Here is a 20,768-nt window from a genome sequence, read left to right as displayed (position 1 = left end):
TATTGGGGATGAGGTGGGGATGGTGGTAGAATCTCAAGGGGATGGAGCACAAGGCTTGATGACCCAATCCCAAAGAACTTCAGGACAGAAAGCATAGGACCTTACCTCTCTCTGCAGATTCTGCCCAAGTCATCTAGCCCACCTTGATTACTTAATTAGCTTACCTGTCACTCCTTAATCCCATCCAGATCTTCTCACAGTCTTTTCTGTATAAAAATGCCAATCTTAAGCCCATTAAATTGTGCATATTCAATGGGAATCTTGCCTGCTTCCATTGGCATCACAAATACTGCAGATTTACTAGAAATCTTGCCACTTAACCAGTGTTATAATAAAACCTCACTACTCTGACTGAAAGAAGGCTTGAATGGTTAAATGCTTTACAGGCAGACCCACTCTGTACCCTGGCATTTCAGGGTTCCCAGCACCTCAAACCACAACATTAATATATGACAATTTATTAAACCACCTCGTGTTGAGCACTTAGGTTACATTTAATTTTTTTGCAAGTACAAATAATGCTGCTGTAAATAATTTTGGACAGATATCTCTTCTTTATTGGTGCTTTTGATAATATTTTTCGAGATGTTAAACCAACAATGAAATTATTGGGTCAAATTGGTCCATAGTTATATTTGTTGTTTTCAATCGACATCATATCTTAACAAGATGTATTTGACAGCAAATTTTTTTCCTGAAAAAGAATGTGTGATAGTATTATCAGTTATTTTCTTGTGGAAAACGTCTATCCATTAGGTGGCACCAGAATTCATCTGGTAGCTACTTACATTGTGGGCATGGTTTTTAGAGCAACATAAACAGGTTTGTTGGACTAGCTTTGTGAACTCAAATCTTTAAAATGTTGACAAATCCAATGTGTTAATGTATTATGCTTGGCTATGTTTATCTGTTACAAGATTAGTTGGGTATTTTTTTAATGGGGTAGGGAGATTTTGGAGGGAAAGGGGGACTATGGATCATAACACGCACACACACACACACACACACAGAAACCAAGCAGAAAAGACAGAAAAGAGGGACACTGAAATATTTTTAAAGCTCAGAAGAAAAGAGAAAGAAGTTCAGAAGGACACATGAATAAGCAAGACCACTTTTGTCAACCTCAGTCTTGGTCTAATTGGGTGCTGGGACCCCAAAATAGCAACACACAGGTCCTGCCCGAAAGAATTCAACCCAAGCCTTCTTTCAGCCAAAGATGAGATTTATTAAAACACCAATAGAGGGTAGGTGGGATTCTAAAAATCCACCATATTGGTAAGACTTTTAAGGAATCTAAGCATTAGCTAGACTCTTAAGGAATCTGCACATTTGTGATGCTTGTATTGACAAGCGGGACAGATTGAATCTGAGCCCCTTAATGGAGGCAAGATGGATCTTATATACAGAAAGACTGTGGGAAGGATCTAGGAGTGGCCAAGTAGTCCGGGGTGACTGGCAGGTAACAGAGAAGGGCCCTGAAAGCCAGGACCTGGACCATGTGGCTAAGAGAGAATCAGATAGGATCGAGGTTGGGAAGTAGCCAGAAGTGATCCCGAGGTACCAGACAAGGAAGGAGTGGGAATTGGGAGACTGATTAGGCATAGGCCAGGAAGAAAGGCCAGTTGAGAGGATTACTGGAATGGGTAGATCCCTGAGGTGAATGCCAGAGACTTGACCAAGTGGGAAAATTCAAGCAGGGGAAATTTCAAGGGAGAGTTTCCAGTGCCTGAAAACAAATGAGACCCAAATTCTTTTGGGGTAAGGGGCAAAGGTCTCGACTTGGGCCCCTCCCCATTATTGACACGCATGCATGAGAACCAGTTTGGAACTGGTCTCCCTTTGGAGTTGGGGTACATAGTTTTTAAACCCCTCCAACAGTGGCTGATATCATTTCATCACTGGACAGAGGAAATACCTCTTCTCTCAGACTACCCCACCCCCAGGATTTGGGGATCTAGACAGAAAAATCTGTCTCCATCCAAGCCTGAGCAGAATGAAACGGGACTTCTGTACCTTAGATTAAATTATTTGCAAGCTTAGATTGGGGTTTGACCAGGATGAGGAGAGTCAATGTAATCTGAGTACTTAAAGGAAGGGGGCTGGGGAAAGCTCTGAATCTCCAAGACAATGATTACTCAAAATCATTTTCCACACTTTGAAACTAGGATGTACTATATACTTTTTAAAAGTAAGCCGTATATAATAGAAATTCGTGGTTTTATTTGTAGTCCTTTTTTAACTATTTATATTTGGAAGTCCTAATGTTTGTGGATTTCTGTCAAGGTCAAAATGACTCTGTGTGTGTGTGTGTGTGTGTGTGTGTATGTGTAGGCGTATGTGTATGTGTGTATGTATATGTGTATGCGTACGTGTATGTATATATATATGTACATGTATGTGTGTGTATGTATATCTATATGTGTATGTGTGTGTGCATGCATATCTATATGTATATGTGTATGTATATCTATATATGTATGTGTATGTATATCTATATGTATATGTATCTCTATATGTATATGTGTATGTATATCTATATGTATATGTGTATGTGTATGCATATCCATATCTACATGTGTATGTGTATCTATATGTATATGTGTATGTATATCTACATGTATATGCATATCTATATGTATATGTGTATGTATATCTATATGTATATGTGTATGTATATCTATACACATATGTGTATGTATATTTATATGTGTATGTATGTGTATGTATATCTATATCTATATGTGCATGTATATGTATATGAGTATATGTATGTATATCTATATGTATGTGTATATGTGTATGTATATGTGTATGTATGTCCACATGTATATGTGTATTTGTATGTATATCTATATGTATGTGTATATGTGTATGCATATCTATATGTGTATTCGTATGTGTATGTAAATGTGTATTGCCTGTATATCTATATGTGTACGTGTATGTATATGTGTGTATGTATATCTATATGTGTATTTGTATGTATATCTATATGTATATGTGTAGGTGTATGTAAATGTGTATGTGGATGTATATCTATATGTGTATGTGTATGAATATCTATAAGTGTATGTGCATGTGTATGTGTGTATGTGTATGTATATCTATATCTATATGTTTATGTGTATGTATATGTGTATGTATATCTATATGTATGTGTGTATGTGCATGTATATGTATATGTGTATGTATATCTATATGTATATGTGCATGAATATGTGTATGTGTGTATGTATATCTATATGTATATGTCTATTTGTATGTATATCTATATGTATATGTGTATATCTATAAGTGTATGTGTATGTATATCTATATGTATATGTTTGTGTGTGTATATGTGTATCTGTATGTATATCTATAAGTGTATGTGTATGTATATGTGCATGTGCACACATATGTGTGTATATCTATATGTGTATTTGTATGTGTATGTATATCTATATGTGTATGTATATGTCCATGTGTATGCAATTGTGTATGTGTATGTATATTTGTAAGTGTACGTGCATGTGTATGTATGTGTATGTCTATCTATATCTGTATGTTTATGTGTATGTATATCTATATGTATATGTGTATGTATGTGTATATATGTGTGTATGTGTATATGTGTGTATACGTGAATGTGTATGTGTGTATGTGTGTGTGTTTGTGTGCATATGTGTATGTGTATGTGTATATATGTGCATGCATGTGTGTATATGTGTATGCATATGTGTATATGTGTATGTACGTTTATCTGTGTATGTATGCGTGTATGTGTATATGTGTATGTATATGTGTGTATGTATATGTATGTGTATATGTGCGTATGTATATGTATGTGTGTGTATACGTGTATGTGTGAATGTGTATGTGTGTGTGCATGTGTATGTATATGTGTATGTATATGTATACGTATACATACATTTTTTGAAAGAAAACTTACTGCTAGACACAGAAAAATGGAATATTTGTCGAAGGTACACTTACTATCCAATGATATTAGTAACATCGATACTCCAGGGATATTGGTTATTCAGTGACAAAAGCATGATTTCGTTGTTGGAGCTGTTTATCTTTTGTTTTTGAAGGGGACCACTGACATCACAAGGGATGTGGATTGCTCATAGTTTGGACTTAAGTGAGGCAGTTAAGTGAGGGAAGTTATCACCTATCCAAGTCCAGTGGCAAGACCCAGGTCAAGACAACTGGCTAAGGCCCAGGATACAGTGGGTGACCTTGGCCTTTCTAAATTTAGGTCCTTCCCAGGTCTCAGTTTGTCTGAGGTAATGCCCATCTCGTGACTAAGGGCTAGGTAAGAATTAAGACAAAAGATGGCCTAAATTACTGTCACAAAGATATCAATCTGAGAGGGAAAGACCCTTAAGAGTTTCTAGCCTGAACAGAAGACAATTGCTATTAAGCCATCAAAACCTAAACAATGAGCCACAGAGGCTTGGGTGGGGGTTATTATTGGCCAATGAAAGCCAGAGTGATTTGTGACATCATAATGAAAAGTTAAAGGGTATGCCAAATCACATAAAACTAGTGACTGCAACAAAAGTGGACCTGGAGTCAGGAAGACTTGATTTCAAATCTAGCCTCTTTTACTTGCTGACAGTTCGGTCTGCTCCTCCCATTCCCATTCCCCGACTCTTGGATGCATTCTTCTGAGTTACCAGAGCTGAGGCCAAGGAGGGCAAAGCTTTGACACTGCTAATTAGGTGAGCAGAGACAAGTCGCTTGAGCAGTCCAAGTCTCAGTGTCCTCATCTATAAACTGGCAATCATAATAATTGTACGCTACCTCCCAAAATTGTAAAATTTAAATTGCTATTTGAGTGGGTTTTCATACCATCATCATCATCAGTCATCATTATCTTTATCATCACCATATAGAGAATTTAGATCCTTGGATAGATACTAATCCAGTCTGTAGTACAGCTTGGGTTGAAAAGGGTTAGATGAGATGATCTCTAAGATTTCATTCAGTTCTAAGATTCTTTGGTTTATTCTTTAAAAAAAATTGGTGGGGGGAGGCAAACGGGGTTAAGTGACCAGCCTAGGATCACACAGCTAGTAGGTGTCCAAGGTCAGATTTGAAATCAAGTCCTCCTAACTTCAAGGCTGCTGTTCTACGCACTGTGCTATCTAGCTGATCATCCATGGTATATTCTGAAAAAAAAAAGTTTTCAATGATGTCTTTTATGTTTTACATCATCATAGTTTTTCCATCCTTCCCTCCTCTTCCCTGAGAAATATGTTATGATATGATATGATATGATATGACATGATATGATATAATTACCATAATATAAAATAATAGTATAGTATAATGTAATGTAATATAATACAATTATAATATAATGTAATATAATACAATACAATATAATATGTAATATAATGTAATACAATATACTATAACATGCTGTAATATACTATAATATAATATATTACAATACAATATAATATAATATAACATAATATAACACAATATAACACAATATAACATAATATAATATACTTTAACATAATATAACATAATATAACATAATATAATATAATGTCATATGATATGATATGATATGATATGATATGACATGATATGATAAGATATAATTAATATAATATAAAATAATAGTATAGTATAATAAAATGTAATGTAATATAATACAATTATAATATAATATAATATAATGTAATATAATACAATACAATATAATATAATACAATACAATATAATATGTAATATAATGTAATACAATACACTATAACATGCTATAATATACTATAATATAATATACTACAATACAATACAATATAATATATTTTTAGATATAAAAGAAAAGAAAAGAAAGAGACTGATCAATACATCAAAAAAAGTGTGACAACATGTGCAATGTGTGATACTTGTGGCTGTGAAAAATGATTATTAATAACCAATATCTTGGAGATTCAGAGCTGCCCCAGCCCCCTTCTTTCAAAGTCCTGAATTCAAGTCCAGGTTTTCTTCAGGAGGAGATCCTATTGCTTCTCTTTATCCAGATCAAACCCCAACCCAAGCTTGCAAGTAATTTAATCGAAGGTATGGAAGGTCCATTGTGTTCTTAGGCTTAGGTGGAGACAGATTCTTCTGTCTAGATAGCCCAAATCTTGGCGGTAATCTGATAGAAGAGGTATTTCCTCTGTCCAGAGGTGAAATGATGATGAAATAACTGCACCCCAACTCCAAAATGAGCTCTCAGTTCCAAACCGTTAGCTCCCATGCAATGCATGAGCACCTCAGAAAACCTAACTCTGTCTTTCTCAGACCAAACTTTCTAAGGCTGACACTGCTAAGAAGTGGTTTATGAGTGTCTTCTGTCTCTTCTTTCAAGCCAGGCTTGTTCTTTATCATTTAGCAACATTTACCTTTGATTTTTCTTTGTATGCGTGGTGCCATCTTTCTCTTTATGTTGTTGTAGTCATTGTGTGTATTGTATGGTTTATTATAATTAATTTTTTAAAGATAGGAATGCTAAAATATGGTTTTAGGCAGAGAGAAAGGAGCCAGAGAGTAGGGAGAGATTGAGATCTTGGAAATGAAAGGGAAAAGCATGGGAGTGAAGTCTTGTATGTAAAAAAAAATAAAAATAAAGGCAGAACTAAAGATAATTCTTTGAGGCTAAATGAGGGACCTAGAGAGCCGGGATTTTTTAAAAAATATATGTTATTATGAACCTAGTGTAACAGGCTTACAGGTAAGCCCCTCCTACCTACTTTGCTCATGGTAGATGCCTTTGGACTCTGTTTTAACAACCCAGCTAGCAGCTTCAGTGGGGGCGTAAGATCCCCCCCACAGCCAGCCCCCAGGAGGCTGCCAGGATGCCAGGAAAGCACAGGTTCTTTTTATCTGCTTAAACAAGGAAAGCATGGTGAAGGGGTTGACCAGCTTACTTTAATCCAGCATTCAGTTAGCATACAGACAACATTCATTTAGTTCAGGGGAAAAAACACCAGCATTCAGTTAGCATTCAGTTAGTTCAGGGGAGCAAAGAGACAAGCATCAAGAGACAGACCAAATACAATTTCATTCACTTACTTCAGGGGAAAAAAAACCAGCACCCTGAGGTTCAGAGCATTCATTTAGTTCGGGGGAAAAGAACCAGGATGCAGAACCTCAAAACCAAAATACAAATAAATTACAAATATCCACAGACAGACTCAATACAATTCATAGTTACCAACATCTGGACTCGGCCCGAGAGCAAGGGCTGGCCCAGAGTCATGCTCCCCACTGCTCCCACGCCAACCGGAAAAAGAAAGAGGGCTCTTCAAGCAGTCCTCTCCCCTCTTTTTATCTTTTGACATCATCAAGCCGATGACCAAGGGCCGATTGGTTCTTGAGTTGGCCCCTCCCCCTAGCATAGACTAGGTTAACACCCAATAAGATGTGGCTCTGGAGTCAACACCTCCCCTCAGCCAGCCCCATGACTCATCACACAGGAAGTTCTCTGTTCCCAGGCATGGCCCAGCAATGCTCAATGAGATAAACTGAGTCACTCAAAGAAAACAAAGGCCACTTTGGCTACCGACTCATATAAAAATTCAAGAATAAATCTGTTTCTAAGTGAGACAACATACAGACCATGAGAAGACTAGTTGATGCTAAAGCTGCCATCCCTTCAGTCCCTATGGAGGACCACTTCCACTGAGGAGCAACAGAATCAGCCAGAGCCTTTGAGATTGGAACAAAACCTCTAGAGAGAGAAGCAATCAAGCTACAAGCATTTGTTAAGGACTTACTGCACATCAGCCACAATACAAAGCACTTTGCTGAGAGCCAAACCACAGACGTGTCCTTGCTAGAGAGATCAGGACAGCACAGACCCACCAGCACTGATGAGTGGCAAAGAACAGAGACACGATAGAGAGAATAAAACACAGAGATCTTGTCCTTGCTGCAATAAAAACAGAATTAGGGCCTCAAGTTTACAGGTAAATGAAAATTGAAGAAAAGCCTAATGCTTAGTTGAATTCCTTAAGGCCTTTAATTTTGTGCTAATTGGCTATTGCTAAGGTCAATATGCACTCTAAGAAACAAGAATAATAGCTAAAATTTCTACAGCATTTTATGGTTTGTAACGCGCTTTACAAATATTACATCATTTGTTCCTCAGTGCTAGCATTATCCTCATTTTAAAGCTGAGGAGCCTGAGGCAGAGAAAGGATTAAATGATTTGCCCAGGCTCTAACAGCTAGTTAGACTCATCCTGAGTTCAAATCTGGCCTCAAACATTTACTAGCAGTGTAACTCTGGGGAAGTCACTTAACCCTGTTTGCCTCAGTTTCCTCATCTGCCAAATGAGCTGGAGAAGGAAACACTCTGTGTGAGGTAAATGAAATGTTTATAAATATATATACATATATATGTATAAATATATATATATGCACATATATGAATATATATGTATATATATATATATATATATATACACTAAGAAATGTTTAAAAATCAAGAAATAGGGAAATAGGGAAGTGGAAAATTCTGAGGTCGTGAGAGTCTGATGCTCAGTCTCTGGGAAAGTTTACCCTGAAACATTTTGTTCTTTCTTCTGGTTCTGGTTTGAAGATTTGCTCAGTAAGGATAGGGTCACTGTGACCTGCTTTCCTTTACTGTAAAAGTACTGCAGAAGAACAGAGAGGGTCTCCCCCTCCCCTTATCCTATTCTCCTTCTTTAGATTTATGGATGTCACCTCAGTTGTAATCATTAACTAAGGGAATGGGAATTGGAGTTTCTGTGCCTCGATTTCTCGGTTCTTTGTCTAGCTTTCGTGCTCAGATTGTAAGCCCGCCTCCCAGCCAGTGGTGAGAAGGCTCAGAGGTGGGCAGGAATTCTCTTGTGTTAGGTATAATTATTGGTGCTTTGCTTCTTGTAAAGCACCACCCTTGCTAGATCTGTTCTGGCAGAGGACGCCCTATTCTCGAGAACTGAATAAAATTTATTTCTTTTCCCACCCTGAGATGGCTCCTTATTATAAATTAACTTTTTAATTGGTGAGGATCTTTCATCCCACACACACTCCAGTATCCTTGCCAAGAAAAAACCCCAAAAAGTGGTCACAAAGAGTCAGACACAACTATAAGCTACCGCTTATAAATACAGAACTGATCTTGTAGCCGAGATAGTTCAGGAAGATTTCCTACATGTAGAAGTACCTTGATTTAGGGTCCTCTTAGTTTTCAATAGAGGAGTTGTTCTTAACCCTTTTGTGTCATGACCCTTTCGGCAATCTGCTGAAGCTGTTGAACTCTCTCGGAATAATATTTAACACATAAAACAAAATACATAGGAATGCAAAGGAAACCAAATATAGTGAAATCCGGTCATCAAAATATTTTTAAAAGCTCAGAATCCTTGAAGGCTGTTAGACACACAGATTCTAGCACTTGCATGTTCACACCAGTGTGAATTCTGTGCTTTGCATCATCTTGGAAGGCGTATCTCAGAAGCCTTCAGTCAGCATCCTTGCCCATTGTAGGAAGGGTTTGACAGATGTATATTTAGGATTGGGATTTTGTACTTTAGCAGGATCAGTTTAGGTTTGGATAGAGTCACAGCCATATTGCTATATAACTTGTAAATAGGATATAAAAATTTAGAGGTGTGACCTTTAGGGTTGTTGTTGCTGTTTTTTTTTTTTTTTTTAAAGCAGGGAGTGCACTCAATTTAAAATGCTTAGCAATTATGTATACAAACACTCTAACACTTTGTACTCACAGCTTTCTACCCCTAAAGTATCTGGTTTCTTTTTAAGAAGAGAATTTGTGTACATATGTGGAATAAATGTTTATTCATAATTGCCTTTACAACACTAAAAAAAATCCCAGGTTAAGGTTTTCTGGGCTAATGTTTAAAATATAAATATATATTTATACATATTATATATTTTTATATACTATATAAATATTTTTTTCATAATTTGACTTGTTATGCCCCCACCATCTTATTAATCTTATCTCCTTCCTACTTTGAGAAACTCCAAAGAAAAACACAATCTCATTAGAGTTTAGAATAATACATTTACTTGTGAAGAGCCTTGAACAGGATCATAAATTTAGAGCTGAAGGAAGTTATCTACTCCAACTCCTTCAGCTTATAGATGAGAGAAATGATTATTAATAACTAACGATTTGGGGAGATTCAGTGCCCCCCCTTCCCCTCCCTTTTTCTACCCTCCTTTCAAGACCTCAGTCTCAGAAGATTGAGCTAACTTCCTCTATCTAACCCCACCCAACCTTACAAGGAATCTCTAGTGGGAGGTGAACTCCATTCAATCAAGTTTGGACAGAGATAAACCTTTTGTCTAAACTGCCTGGGCTGAGGGTGGTCTGGGTCTAGAGATAAGCTCTCTGCCCACTCAGCCCCTCATTGTAACATTCATTCTCTCATCAGTTGTTAACCAATCAGGGTTGATTACTCTTGAGAGGCTAGACTGGGAGCCACGATTGTCTTCAGTCTAAGAGAGACAGCCCAATGACTATCCTTTTATTAAGAAGCATGCTGGCCTTCTTGATAAAATGATTAAGTTACCCAGAAATTATGTCTCTTGAACCTTTTTGATCACCACATAATGAGAAATTGAGATTCAAAATGGTAAAGGGCCTTTCCCAAGGTTGTTCTTTCGTATCTGACTCTTCATGACCTCACTTGGGGTTTTCTTAGCAAAAATACCAGAGTGATTTGTCATTCCTTCTCCAGCTCACTTTACAGTTGAGGAAACTGAGGTAAATGGGGTTAGGTGACTTGGCCAGGGCCAAGTAAGGTGATCAGAGCTCTGCATTAGGAGCACCCTTGTTAGCTGTATGAAAGCCAGATCAGAGAGGAGACACACTCCAGAAGAGTCCTTCAAGCTCTGACATTCCTTATTCTGTAGAATCCATGACATCAGTGGAACGTGTTGCTGTTGCTTTGGGCCTCCTGGGGGAAATGGAGTGGGTGAGAACGCTCACAACCAAGGCCCAGCTTGGACTGATCTGGGGGGAGATAAAGGAAGCTCTGCGGCCACTGGGGTGCTCCCAATGTGGCTGCAGTTGCCCCTATAGTCCCGGGAACCTGTTGATTCTTCTGCTGTTCCTGATTTGGCAGTTTCGGAAAAAGCATCACCGATGGCTCCCAACCCAGCAGAATGGAAGTCACAGCACGGTGAGTGACGGCCGTCCCCCATCCCCAGACACAAAGTGACCCCCAGACACAAAAGGGCAAAATGGATCACTGCCATCCCCAAGACACAGGGCAGGGTGAGCGACCACTTCTATTGGATATAAAGCCAGGCAAGTGACCACTTATCTCCTGGACGTAAGTGGAGGCAAATACTCATTGATGCCCCGTTACAGGGCAGGGTTCACTGCCACTGACCACCAAATATGGTAGGGTAAGTAACCACTGGCTCTTAGACAAGAGACAAGGAAAGTGTCATTCTGGGCATCACATTTTAGGAAAGACTTTGAAAAGGGAGGCATCAGAGTAATGTACAGTGGGGCTGAGCAAAAGATTTGGAGTTAGAGGACCTGAGTTTGAATCTCAGTTCATTTACTTACTGTCTATGTAATTTGGACAAATTATTTAAGTTCTCTGGAACTCAGTTTCCTCATCTGTAACATGAGGAGATTAAACTAAATGACCTCTAAGTTATCTTCCAGCTCCAGATGTGTGATTCTATGACTCTAAGCTGGACAGCATCCCGAGGCTAACTAGGACAGTGAAGTATCTTGTTAAGATCATGTCATCTGAGGATCTGCTGAGGAAACAGGGAGTGTTGAGCTTGGAGAAGAGAAGGTTGAGAGGGAGATGATGTCTGTCCTCATGTGATAGGACTAACTAGTGTCATGTGAAGCGGGTTGGACTTAACTCGGCTGGGTCCCCGAAGGTAGAACTAGCAACCAAGTGTAGAAATTTCAGACAAGCTGATTTAGACTTGACGTAAGAAGATTCCTAGCAATGAAATCTAACTCTAAGAGGAATCCCTTCCAGCTCTCAGATTCAGGTGATTCTGCCATCCCTGGCTTCCAGAAACTGAGTTACCACTGACTCTAAGACAAAGTGAATGACCACTGACTCATAGATGTAAGGCAGAATGAGAGGCCATTGACTCCCCTCCCCCACCACTGACCACTAGGATATAAAGTAGTGTGACCGCTGACTCCAAAATAATGTGGGACAGAGTGATAAACCACTGACTTCCCCCAGACACAGGACAGAGTGAGAGATTATTGACTTCTGGACACAAGGCAGGGTGAATGACCCTTTCCCCAGGGACACAGGGAAGAGTGCAAGGCTATTGATGTCTAAACACAGGGAAAGATAGGTGACTGTTGACTCCTAGCACACAAAGCAGACTGACTCTGTTTCATGTGGCCACCAAAACATTGGACACGGTGGGTTACAGTGGCTTCCAGATACAAAGCAAGGGACAGACTATCAACACCCAGACACAGAAAAAGATGATTGCTAGGACCCAAGTCATGGCAGGGAGAGTTACCACTGACTCCTAGAAATGAGACAGAGTGAAAACCCACTGACCCCTGACATGGAGATGCTTGAATAACCACTAATGCCAAGACACAGTACATGGTGATTGTAGACCAGTAATAAGGCAAAGGAAGTAACCATCAGACACACTGCAGAGTAAGTGACAACTGACCACTGGGCACAGGGCAGGTCAAATAAGCACTGCCCCCCTTGACACATGGAAGGACGGTGTGAGTGACCACTGACTCCTGGCCTCAGACACTGGGCAGAAGAGGTTAATGATGACTTTCCACTTCTAGCTATGACTTCGGTTCTTATGCTCTTCACTTCTCCCTCTACTCCCTAGGTTCTCCCATTTCTCTTCCCTACCTCCCCTAACTTCCCAGGGAGAGCTCCAAGTTGGCAGCCCCAGAGCTGGAAAGGAGCTCTGTTCCACAAAGAGGAAGAGGAGCAGGAGGAGGAGGAGGAGGAGGATGAAGAAGAGAAAGAGGAGGATTTGTTGAGACAGATGAGACTAGACCCTCAGTGGTATTTCCACTCTAGGAATCTGGAGGTTGAGCAGAAGGCCTCTTTCTTCCAAACAGAGGCCTTAGGGACACTGAATGAAGAGGTGGGGAACCTACACCCTTCCTTCTTGGGTCCCCATGGAGCATACCAGCCCTTTGTGGGTTCCAAAGAATTCCCAGTCAAAGCAGTGATACCAGAGCCGGCACCCAACTCTCATTACCTCCACAGCCCTACTGGCCTAATCCAGGTCCCCAACTCCCTTTGTCCCTTGTCTGCTTCAAGTGCCAAGGCAAAAGGGAGCATCCAGCTCTTCTGGGGTCTCCCTTCTCTTCACAGTGAGTCTTTGGGGGTCACTTTCCCAAAGTCCAGTTGCACCTTTCCCACTGGGGCCACTAACCAACAGCCACCTTCGGACACTCCCCTTGTCTTCTTCAATGAGCTTTCTTACCTCCCCCTGCCCAATCTATTTTATAAAACTATGTCCCTTCCTCCCCCATACCTGCCTTCAATCTCTCCCCTCCCTGTCTTGCATGGAAACTGTGAGACTACAGAAATGGCATCCCCTGAGCTCCCAAATCAACCAGAAGTCCCACGGTCAGCCTCCGAATGCCGAGACCCAGTCCTAGATCCATTGCTACCTTTACTTTCTCCCCCACATTCCCTGGTGAAGCCTCAAGAAGTTGATCCTGCAGAAGTCACAAAAGTGGTGGCATCACATGAACATGAGGTCCTTGGGCCTCAGGATATGCCACAGAGCGAACTACCCTGGCCCCCTGAATCTCCAGCCCAGACCCTCGGTCCACCCTCAGTCCTCCTTCCTGAGTCCCAAAGTCCAGTGGAAGATCCCAAAGTGATAGTCTCTGAGGCTCTATTGGGGGACCAATGGCAGGCCCAGTTTCCCCAGGACCCTGACCCCTCAGCCCCAACCTGCAATGCTTCCGCATCACATCTGCTTAAGCCTCAGGGAGCTGGCCTCATAGGAGCCTGGAGTGAGACTGCCCCTGTGACTCTGCATGGGCCCAAGGCCTCATGCAATAACTCCCAGAAAAGTGAACTTCCCCAGGGTGCTGGGTCTCCAGCCTCGTGCCTCGACCTGCACACCCTACCTGAGCCCCAAAGAACTGGCCTTATTGAAAATCCCCTTATGATTCTTCATGTACCTGAGTTCCCATGGTATAACATGCAAGAGAAAGATCCTCCCTGGCCTGCAGAGCCTCCAGCCCCAGTGTTTAACATGAACTCCCAGAGTGAGCTGCAAGGAGCCAGCTCCATAGAAGTCCCAAAAGGGACAGGCCCAAGTTGGGACAGAATGCAGACCCAACCTCCTTGGACCTCAGTCCTGTCTTCATTACCCCAGGTTGAACCCCAAGGAGCCAACTCTGAGGAAAGTCCTGTCCCTTTAGCTAGTCCAGAGCTCCCAGGATGGGGAGTCCAGCAAATATATCAGCCCTGTGCCCTAAGGCATAATACCCCTCCCCTAGAGCCACCATCCCACACCTGGCCTACCACTTTGAGGGTGCCAGCTGGAACTCAAGAGGATGAGCATAACCCACCAGGATCCCTCACCGGAGATATACTCCCAATGTCCAGGATAGTGACCTCCATGCCCCAGGACGAAGGAGCAACAGGAGAAGCACCTCTTCATACCCAGGGGACTCTGGGCCCTGAGACTGAAGGCTGCCCCTGGAACAAAGAACCCAGAATCCAGCTTGAGAAATGCCAGTATAACCCTGATCCCCATTCCCTAGCTTCCAGCCCCCCATTCCCCAGTCCATTTTTTCCTAGGACTCCCATTCAACAAGACCTCTGTCCCCTGGCTACCCCCTTCTGCTCCACAACTTGTCAGATTCCAGCTCCCAATCCTACCTGCCAAGGGTCTGTGGGAGCCCATGTCCAAGCAAAGAAGGCTATGTCTCAAGATGCTCGGCCCCTACATTGCCATCCTCCTGCTGCTTCTCAGCCATGGCTACAGGAGCTTGCTAGAGATGGGCAGGGCCCTTCCAGGGAGGGGAGAGAAGTCCCCTTGATGCCTCCCCAGACTTTTGATGTTCAGACCACCAAGGTCCCAGAGCCCCAGTCCCTGAGTCAGTACAAGAACATGGCAGCTGCTATAAGGCCATGTGTACACGGGAGGGCCAGACGAGGGGGGTCTGAGAAGTCAGAGCCCCCAGCTCCAGACAAGAGTCAGGCCAAGGCCACAGTCCCAAGCCGGAAGAGAGAACACTTTAGGAAACCCAAAGCTGGAGACCAGGGTTGGGGGGATGGAGGAGGGGGAGCCTCCCCATCCAAACCAAAGAGTCATTCCTCAGAGGCCAAGAAACTTATAAGACACCCTCCTGCAAGAAGGTACTTGGCGTCACCACATCAGGGGAGCAGGAATCTTTGTCAGACTGCTTCCTGCCCCCAGCTACCCCAGCCTTCTACTAAGGCTGAGACTTCCCAAGTTCTGCCCTCACAGGGCTCTTCAAAGGGTCAGAGAGTGGGTGGTGGTGACAGCTCAGACTCCCGACACCAGCAGAACCACTCCCAAGGGGGCCGGGGTCCCCAGAGGGAAGCAGGGAAAGGGAGCTTCTCTAGTTCCTCTGGCCCAGCCAAGAAAGGCCTACAGGAGTTTCTGGGAGGGCTTCTAAACAGACTGAGATATAGCCAAAGAACTCAGTCAGTACAGTGTCTACAGATGGCAACGAAAATAGCCCAAGGTTCTAGGTCCGGCCAGGCCCTGCGTCTGACACCCCAATAAAGAGACAGAGATCTTCTGCAACTTGAGTGCTGCTGCTGCTTTGTAGACCAACTCTAGGGATCAGAGCAGAAGAGAAAGGATTGACTCTGTTAGCCACTTGGGTTGTGATCTTTCCATTCAAAAGCTTATTTTCTTTGGCTTAGAAAACAAATGCAAACTTAATTTATTTGAAACTTTGATTATTTTTTTCAGTTACCAAGCATTTATTTTCTCCTTTCCCCTGAAACTCTCCATCACTCAATGAAAAGGAAAAAAACAAAATCCTTGCAACAAATATGCATACTTAAGCAAAACAAATTCCTACATTGGCCCCTTCCAAAAATGTCTCATTCCACCCTCAGGCAGCTAGGTGGGGCTGTGGCTAGTGAAAGACCTGAGTTCAAATCCAGTCTCACACATTTAGTGCCTGTATGGCCATAGGCAATCAGTGGTTAAGTGACTTAAGGCAAGTGGCTTAACTGCTGATTGCCTCAGTTTTCTCAACTAGAAATAACAGCATCTATCTTGGTGGGGGAGGAGTTTTGAGGATCAACTGAGATATTAAAAAATGCCCAGCATGTAGCAGGCGCTGTATAAATGCTTACTCCCTTCCTATCACCTCTCTGTCAGGAGGTGGATGGCATGCTTCATTGGTCCTTTGGAATCATGGTAGGATGGTTGACCATTGCATTGATCAAAGTCCTTAAGTCTTCCAAAGTGGTCTTTACCATGTTGTATAAACTGTCCTCCTGGTTCAAAAACAAGCAGTATTGAGCAGCTCTGCTTTCCACCAGTTGCCATCCCATCCACCCGGAGCAGTGGCCCCATTCCCTCTCTGATGTTCTTTTCCTCAGTGTAGCTAAAATCTTGGAAGGAAGACATTCCCCATATCTTCTCCGATGACCTCTCCCCTGGCTCCACCTGTTAATAACTTTGTCCCTATCTCTTCCACTGCTGCCCTTATGCCCTCCGCTCCATGCCCTGCCTGGGAACTGTGAAGTCACAGAGATGGTGGCCCATGGGCTCCCTGCTTGAGTCCCAAGGTCCATTCATTGTCCTTAACTGTGTCTGAATTTAAGGACTCCCAACAGTATCCTTAGAGCCCAATGCTATGCTTTTACATTCCTCCTTTGCTACCTGTCCTTGTCCCATCTTCCCCACATGTCTTTATGAGGAAAGTTGATGGTGGTGAATAGGGGTATAGGGTGGTCTCCACCCCACCCCCAACACACACATATTAATTTGAGAAAACCTGCACCCTAATTTGATAGCATGTGTCCTGGATGTGTATTTTGGCATCTTGTTGAAAGGACAACTGACAACTGATTCATTTCCAATGACCGGAGCTATCTCTAAGATGATTGGCTAGCTGGGTTTCAGAAGAACAGGCTCTCATTGTAAGAAATTCCTCTTTAGCACTTGGGGAGTGCAGGGAAGGAAACCAGAGGAAAATGTGACCTCGTTGACCTTAATCACCCCCTCTGCCTCTCCTTCCCCACCTGCACGAGAAGTAGGGCAGAAAAAACATGGGCAGCCATGGCCAGCATGGCACCTCCAGGCCTCTATCAGTCACCAGACAGTGGCCCTGCAGACCCTGAGGCTCTTGCAGCAGCAGAGGGACAGAAACGAGGGCCAGTCTTCCACCCAGCACGTGTCCACAGCCCCTAGGCAGGCCAGCCGGCGAGAGGACCAAGAGAAGGGCAAGGGCCCGGAGGAGGCCAAGCTGAGAGGTGAGGAGGTTTGCGTCCCCAAGACCCGGGACCCGGGTCAGTGCAAGCTGGCCCACGTGGCAGTGCACACTGTGCTGGCCCACCTCGTCGAGATCACTTTGCAGCTTGTCCAGGTGGAGCAGACGATCCTGAACCGCCTGCATCAAGAACTGAACTTCCCCGTCTATTTAAAAGATAGTGTTGAGTTGAGAAACATCTGCAGTCATATGGGCCAGCAACTGGAGGGACAGGCTTTTGACCAAGACTTGAATGCAGCGTACCAGTGCCTGAAGACCGTCATTGAGAAGCTGATCCATTCACTAGTGAGCCTCCCAGCTGATGTCCCTGCATTGGCCTGTATTGCTCCGAGGCAGGTTCTCCAGAATCTTCTGCATCTGTGAATGTCATTGATATATGAATTGAAGCCAGTCTGGCCATAAGCATTAGCCAAGGAGATGTTGTATATAGGTTTTAGTAGCAAAATGAGCCTTTGAGCACCATTACATCTGGCAAAACTGAGGATTGTATGAGCAGACCCCTCAGAATTCTTTTCACACTTATAACAATCAGTAACAGGTAGCTAGAATTTTCAGGGATTTTGCCATTTTTCTGACTTATAGATAAGAATATAGCTTGTTTTGGTTATGTAATTGGATTAAGTGCATTAATTTGCACATCAGATATTCCTTTTGACTTATGTATATATATGTATGCTTAGGTATATATATACACAATCGCACACACACACACGCACACACACACACACACACACACACATACACATATATATATATATATATATACACACACACACATATATATATATATGTATATACATAACTTTTTTTCCCATAGAGGTCTAGTTGTTTACTTAGGGCTATATTGTGGCTGAAGCTCCATTGTTAATGAAAGTCTGAGCCATAAATGTGATATTTGATAATCAATATATGTTCTCTGTTGCTATGGATAAAAGAGAAAGTGTGTATTTATTTTATTCCCTAGTGAAGGAATAATCTCTAGAAATTTGAAAACTCTGTGTTAAAACCTCAGACTCTTGTTCCTGGTTTAGTGAATTTATTATTTCTCACCTACTGAATGGCTTACAAGTTTTCTGCCTTCAATACCCTGGTTTGGAAATTGGAAGTGATGATAATCCCATTTAAGGTACTTGGAATAAATGATGCTAAATCAATAAAAAAGAAAGAAGAAATTCTTCTTTAGCTGGCCTATACAGGAAAGTGACAGTTGCTACTGTACCTTTTTGCTTCTTTTTTCCTTTACAGAGGACAGAATAGTGCATAGTAGAGCTGGGGGAGGACTGGGGCTGGGTGGGAATGAGGAGGAAGCCTGAGAACACACTGTCTCCACTCCCTCCGGAAACTGGTAATGACCACCATGAGGTGGATGAGCTCATCTACATGCCCTGCAAGGAGAGAGCCTGAGAAAGGACTTTCTCAGCCCACAAGATGGCAATGGCCAGGGTATGGTTAGATTTCTTGCAGAAGCAAAGAAAGAAGCAGATACATGCATACCCACTTGACCCAAGAAGGATATCATAAGTGATGTTCCTGAAACCCAGCCTTTTTTTTTTTTGAGGGGGTGGTAGGGGTGGTGGAAGGAGAGTTCACTTTCCTAGGTGATATGATTCCTAGAATCTAAAATTCCAGTCAGAGAAGAGAGATTTCCTGGTCAGCACCAGTCATGGGGCTGCTTTGTGGGTGACCCCAAGTTAGAAGGCCTTTACCTGCATATCTGTCCCCTTTTTCCACTAGTTCAGTCCCTAATAACCTCTGCCTAAGCTATTGAAATAACAATTTATGAGTGCTTAACTTGGGGTCTGTAAACTCTTTTTTAAATATTTTGATCGAGGGGCAGAGCCAAGATGGCAGAGTAAAGGCAGGGACTCACCTGAGCTCTTCCCCAAATCCCTTGAAATGCCTTTAAAAAAGACTCTAAACAAATTCTAGAGCAGCAAAAACCCACAAAAAGGTGGAGTAAAACAAATTTCCAGCCCAAGACAATCTGGAAGATCAGCTGCAAAGGTCTGTTGTACCAAGGTGAGGGAGGAGCACAGTCCAGCTCAGGTCTGGGCCCCAGCAAACATGGAGCAGGTCTTGGGGTGACTGAATCACTGCCAGCAGTGACGATTTCCAGACTCCTCAGCCCATAGACACCAAAGACAACTTAGAATTTCAGCAAGAAAAGTCTGTCACACCTGGGTGAGAGAGGAGCACAGTCCAGTGCAGGCCATACCAGCACAGCCCTGGCCCCAGCAAACCAGAAGCAAGCCTTGGGAGTGACTGAAATGGCAGTGGTAGTGGCTGCTTCCAGAGCTCTCAGCCCACAGACAGTAAGGGGATCAAATAACTGGTCAGAAGGAGATTACAGGGGTCTTTTTGCTAGCATTGAGTAAGGACTCTGTTGCTTTGCCCATATTCAGATCTGGGTCCCAGTCCTAGGTGGCAGTCCTGGGGTGAGGGGGAGCACTGGCATAGCAGAGCTTATGGCAACAGTACAGAGGGAACCCTCCTCACAGTTCCAGGGCAGAAAATGGTGTTTGTGATCACTCGCAGAGCAGAGCACAGGAAAGGAGAGTAGTAAATGTCTCTCCTTGAATCATACCATCTTGGAAGAACTGGAAACTTACAGGTCCCTAGAAGTATCTCTGAAAACAGCTACAGAAAACTCCTGAAGCTTGGGACAGTAAGCCTTCCACCCTGGAAGCAAAACCTTACCTGAAAAAAAAGACTTAAAAGTCAACTAATAGGCTGGGAAAATGAGAAAATAACAGACAAAACTCTGACTATTGAGTTTCTATGGTGACAAGGAAGATCAAAACACACACTCAGAAGCAGACAACAAAGTCATAGAGCCTACATCAAAAGCCTCCAAGAAAAATATGAATTGGTCGCAGGTCATGAAAGAGCTCAAAAAGAATTTTGAAAATCAAGTAAGAGAAGTAGAGGAACATTTGGGAAGAGAAATGAAAGTGATACAAGAAAATCATGAAAAATGAGTAAACATCTTGGTAAAGGAGACACACCAAAAAAACAAATACTGAAGAAAATAACACTTTAAAAAACAGACTAGGCCAAATGGTGAAAGAGGTCCAAAAAGCCAATGAGGAGAAGAATGAGCAGAAGTAAAGAGCAGAATTGGCCAAATGGAAAAGGAGGTCCAAAAGCTCACTGAAAAAAATAATTCCTTAAAAATGAGAATGGAGCAAATGGAAACTAATGACTTTATAAGAAATCAAGAAACAATAAAAGAAAGCCAAAAGAATGGGAAAAAAAAACAAAAGACAATGTGAAATATCTCATTGGAAAAACAACTGACC

The 20,768-nt window shown here is 42.3% G+C and overlaps 2 protein-coding genes across 4 annotated transcripts; both read left to right on the top strand.

Annotated features, from left to right (window-relative positions):
• Positions 1-4,535: 4,535 nt before the first annotated feature.
• On the top strand, positions 4,536-15,762 carry C9H9orf131 (chromosome 9 C9orf131 homolog). 3 transcript variants are annotated; one of them, XM_036737578.1, is made up of 3 exons: positions 4,573-4,709; positions 11,114-11,170; positions 12,843-15,762. In XM_036737578.1, the coding sequence occupies exon 3, from the start codon at positions 13,005-13,007 to the stop codon at positions 15,741-15,743; it is 2,739 nt and encodes a 912-aa protein (XP_036593473.1). In that variant the 5' UTR covers positions 4,573-4,709; positions 11,114-11,170; positions 12,843-13,004; the 3' UTR covers positions 15,744-15,762. The 3 variants fall into 3 exon arrangements, with proteins under 3 accessions (XP_036593474.1, XP_036593473.1, XP_036593472.1); XM_036737577.1 differs by having other exon boundaries at positions 10,902-11,170; XM_036737579.1 differs by lacking the exon at positions 11,114-11,170 and having other exon boundaries at positions 4,536-4,709.
• Positions 15,763-16,740: 978 nt separating this feature from the next.
• Positions 16,741-17,832, top strand: LOC118832123 (leukemia-associated protein 7-like). Its single transcript, XM_036739557.1, has 2 exons — positions 16,741-16,765; positions 17,234-17,832. Exons 1-2 carry the CDS (start codon positions 16,741-16,743, stop codon positions 17,830-17,832), a joined length of 624 nt encoding a protein of 207 aa, XP_036595452.1.
• The last annotated feature ends 2,936 nt before the right edge of the window (positions 17,833-20,768 follow it).

Source organism: Trichosurus vulpecula, chromosome 9 (genome assembly GCF_011100635.1).
Source record: "Trichosurus vulpecula isolate mTriVul1 chromosome 9, mTriVul1.pri, whole genome shotgun sequence".
In the NCBI taxonomy this organism is placed as follows: Eukaryota; Metazoa; Chordata; class Mammalia; order Diprotodontia; family Phalangeridae; genus Trichosurus; species Trichosurus vulpecula.
Note: the sequence above shows the minus strand (reverse complement) of the source record. Positions and strands in the feature narration are given on the sequence as shown.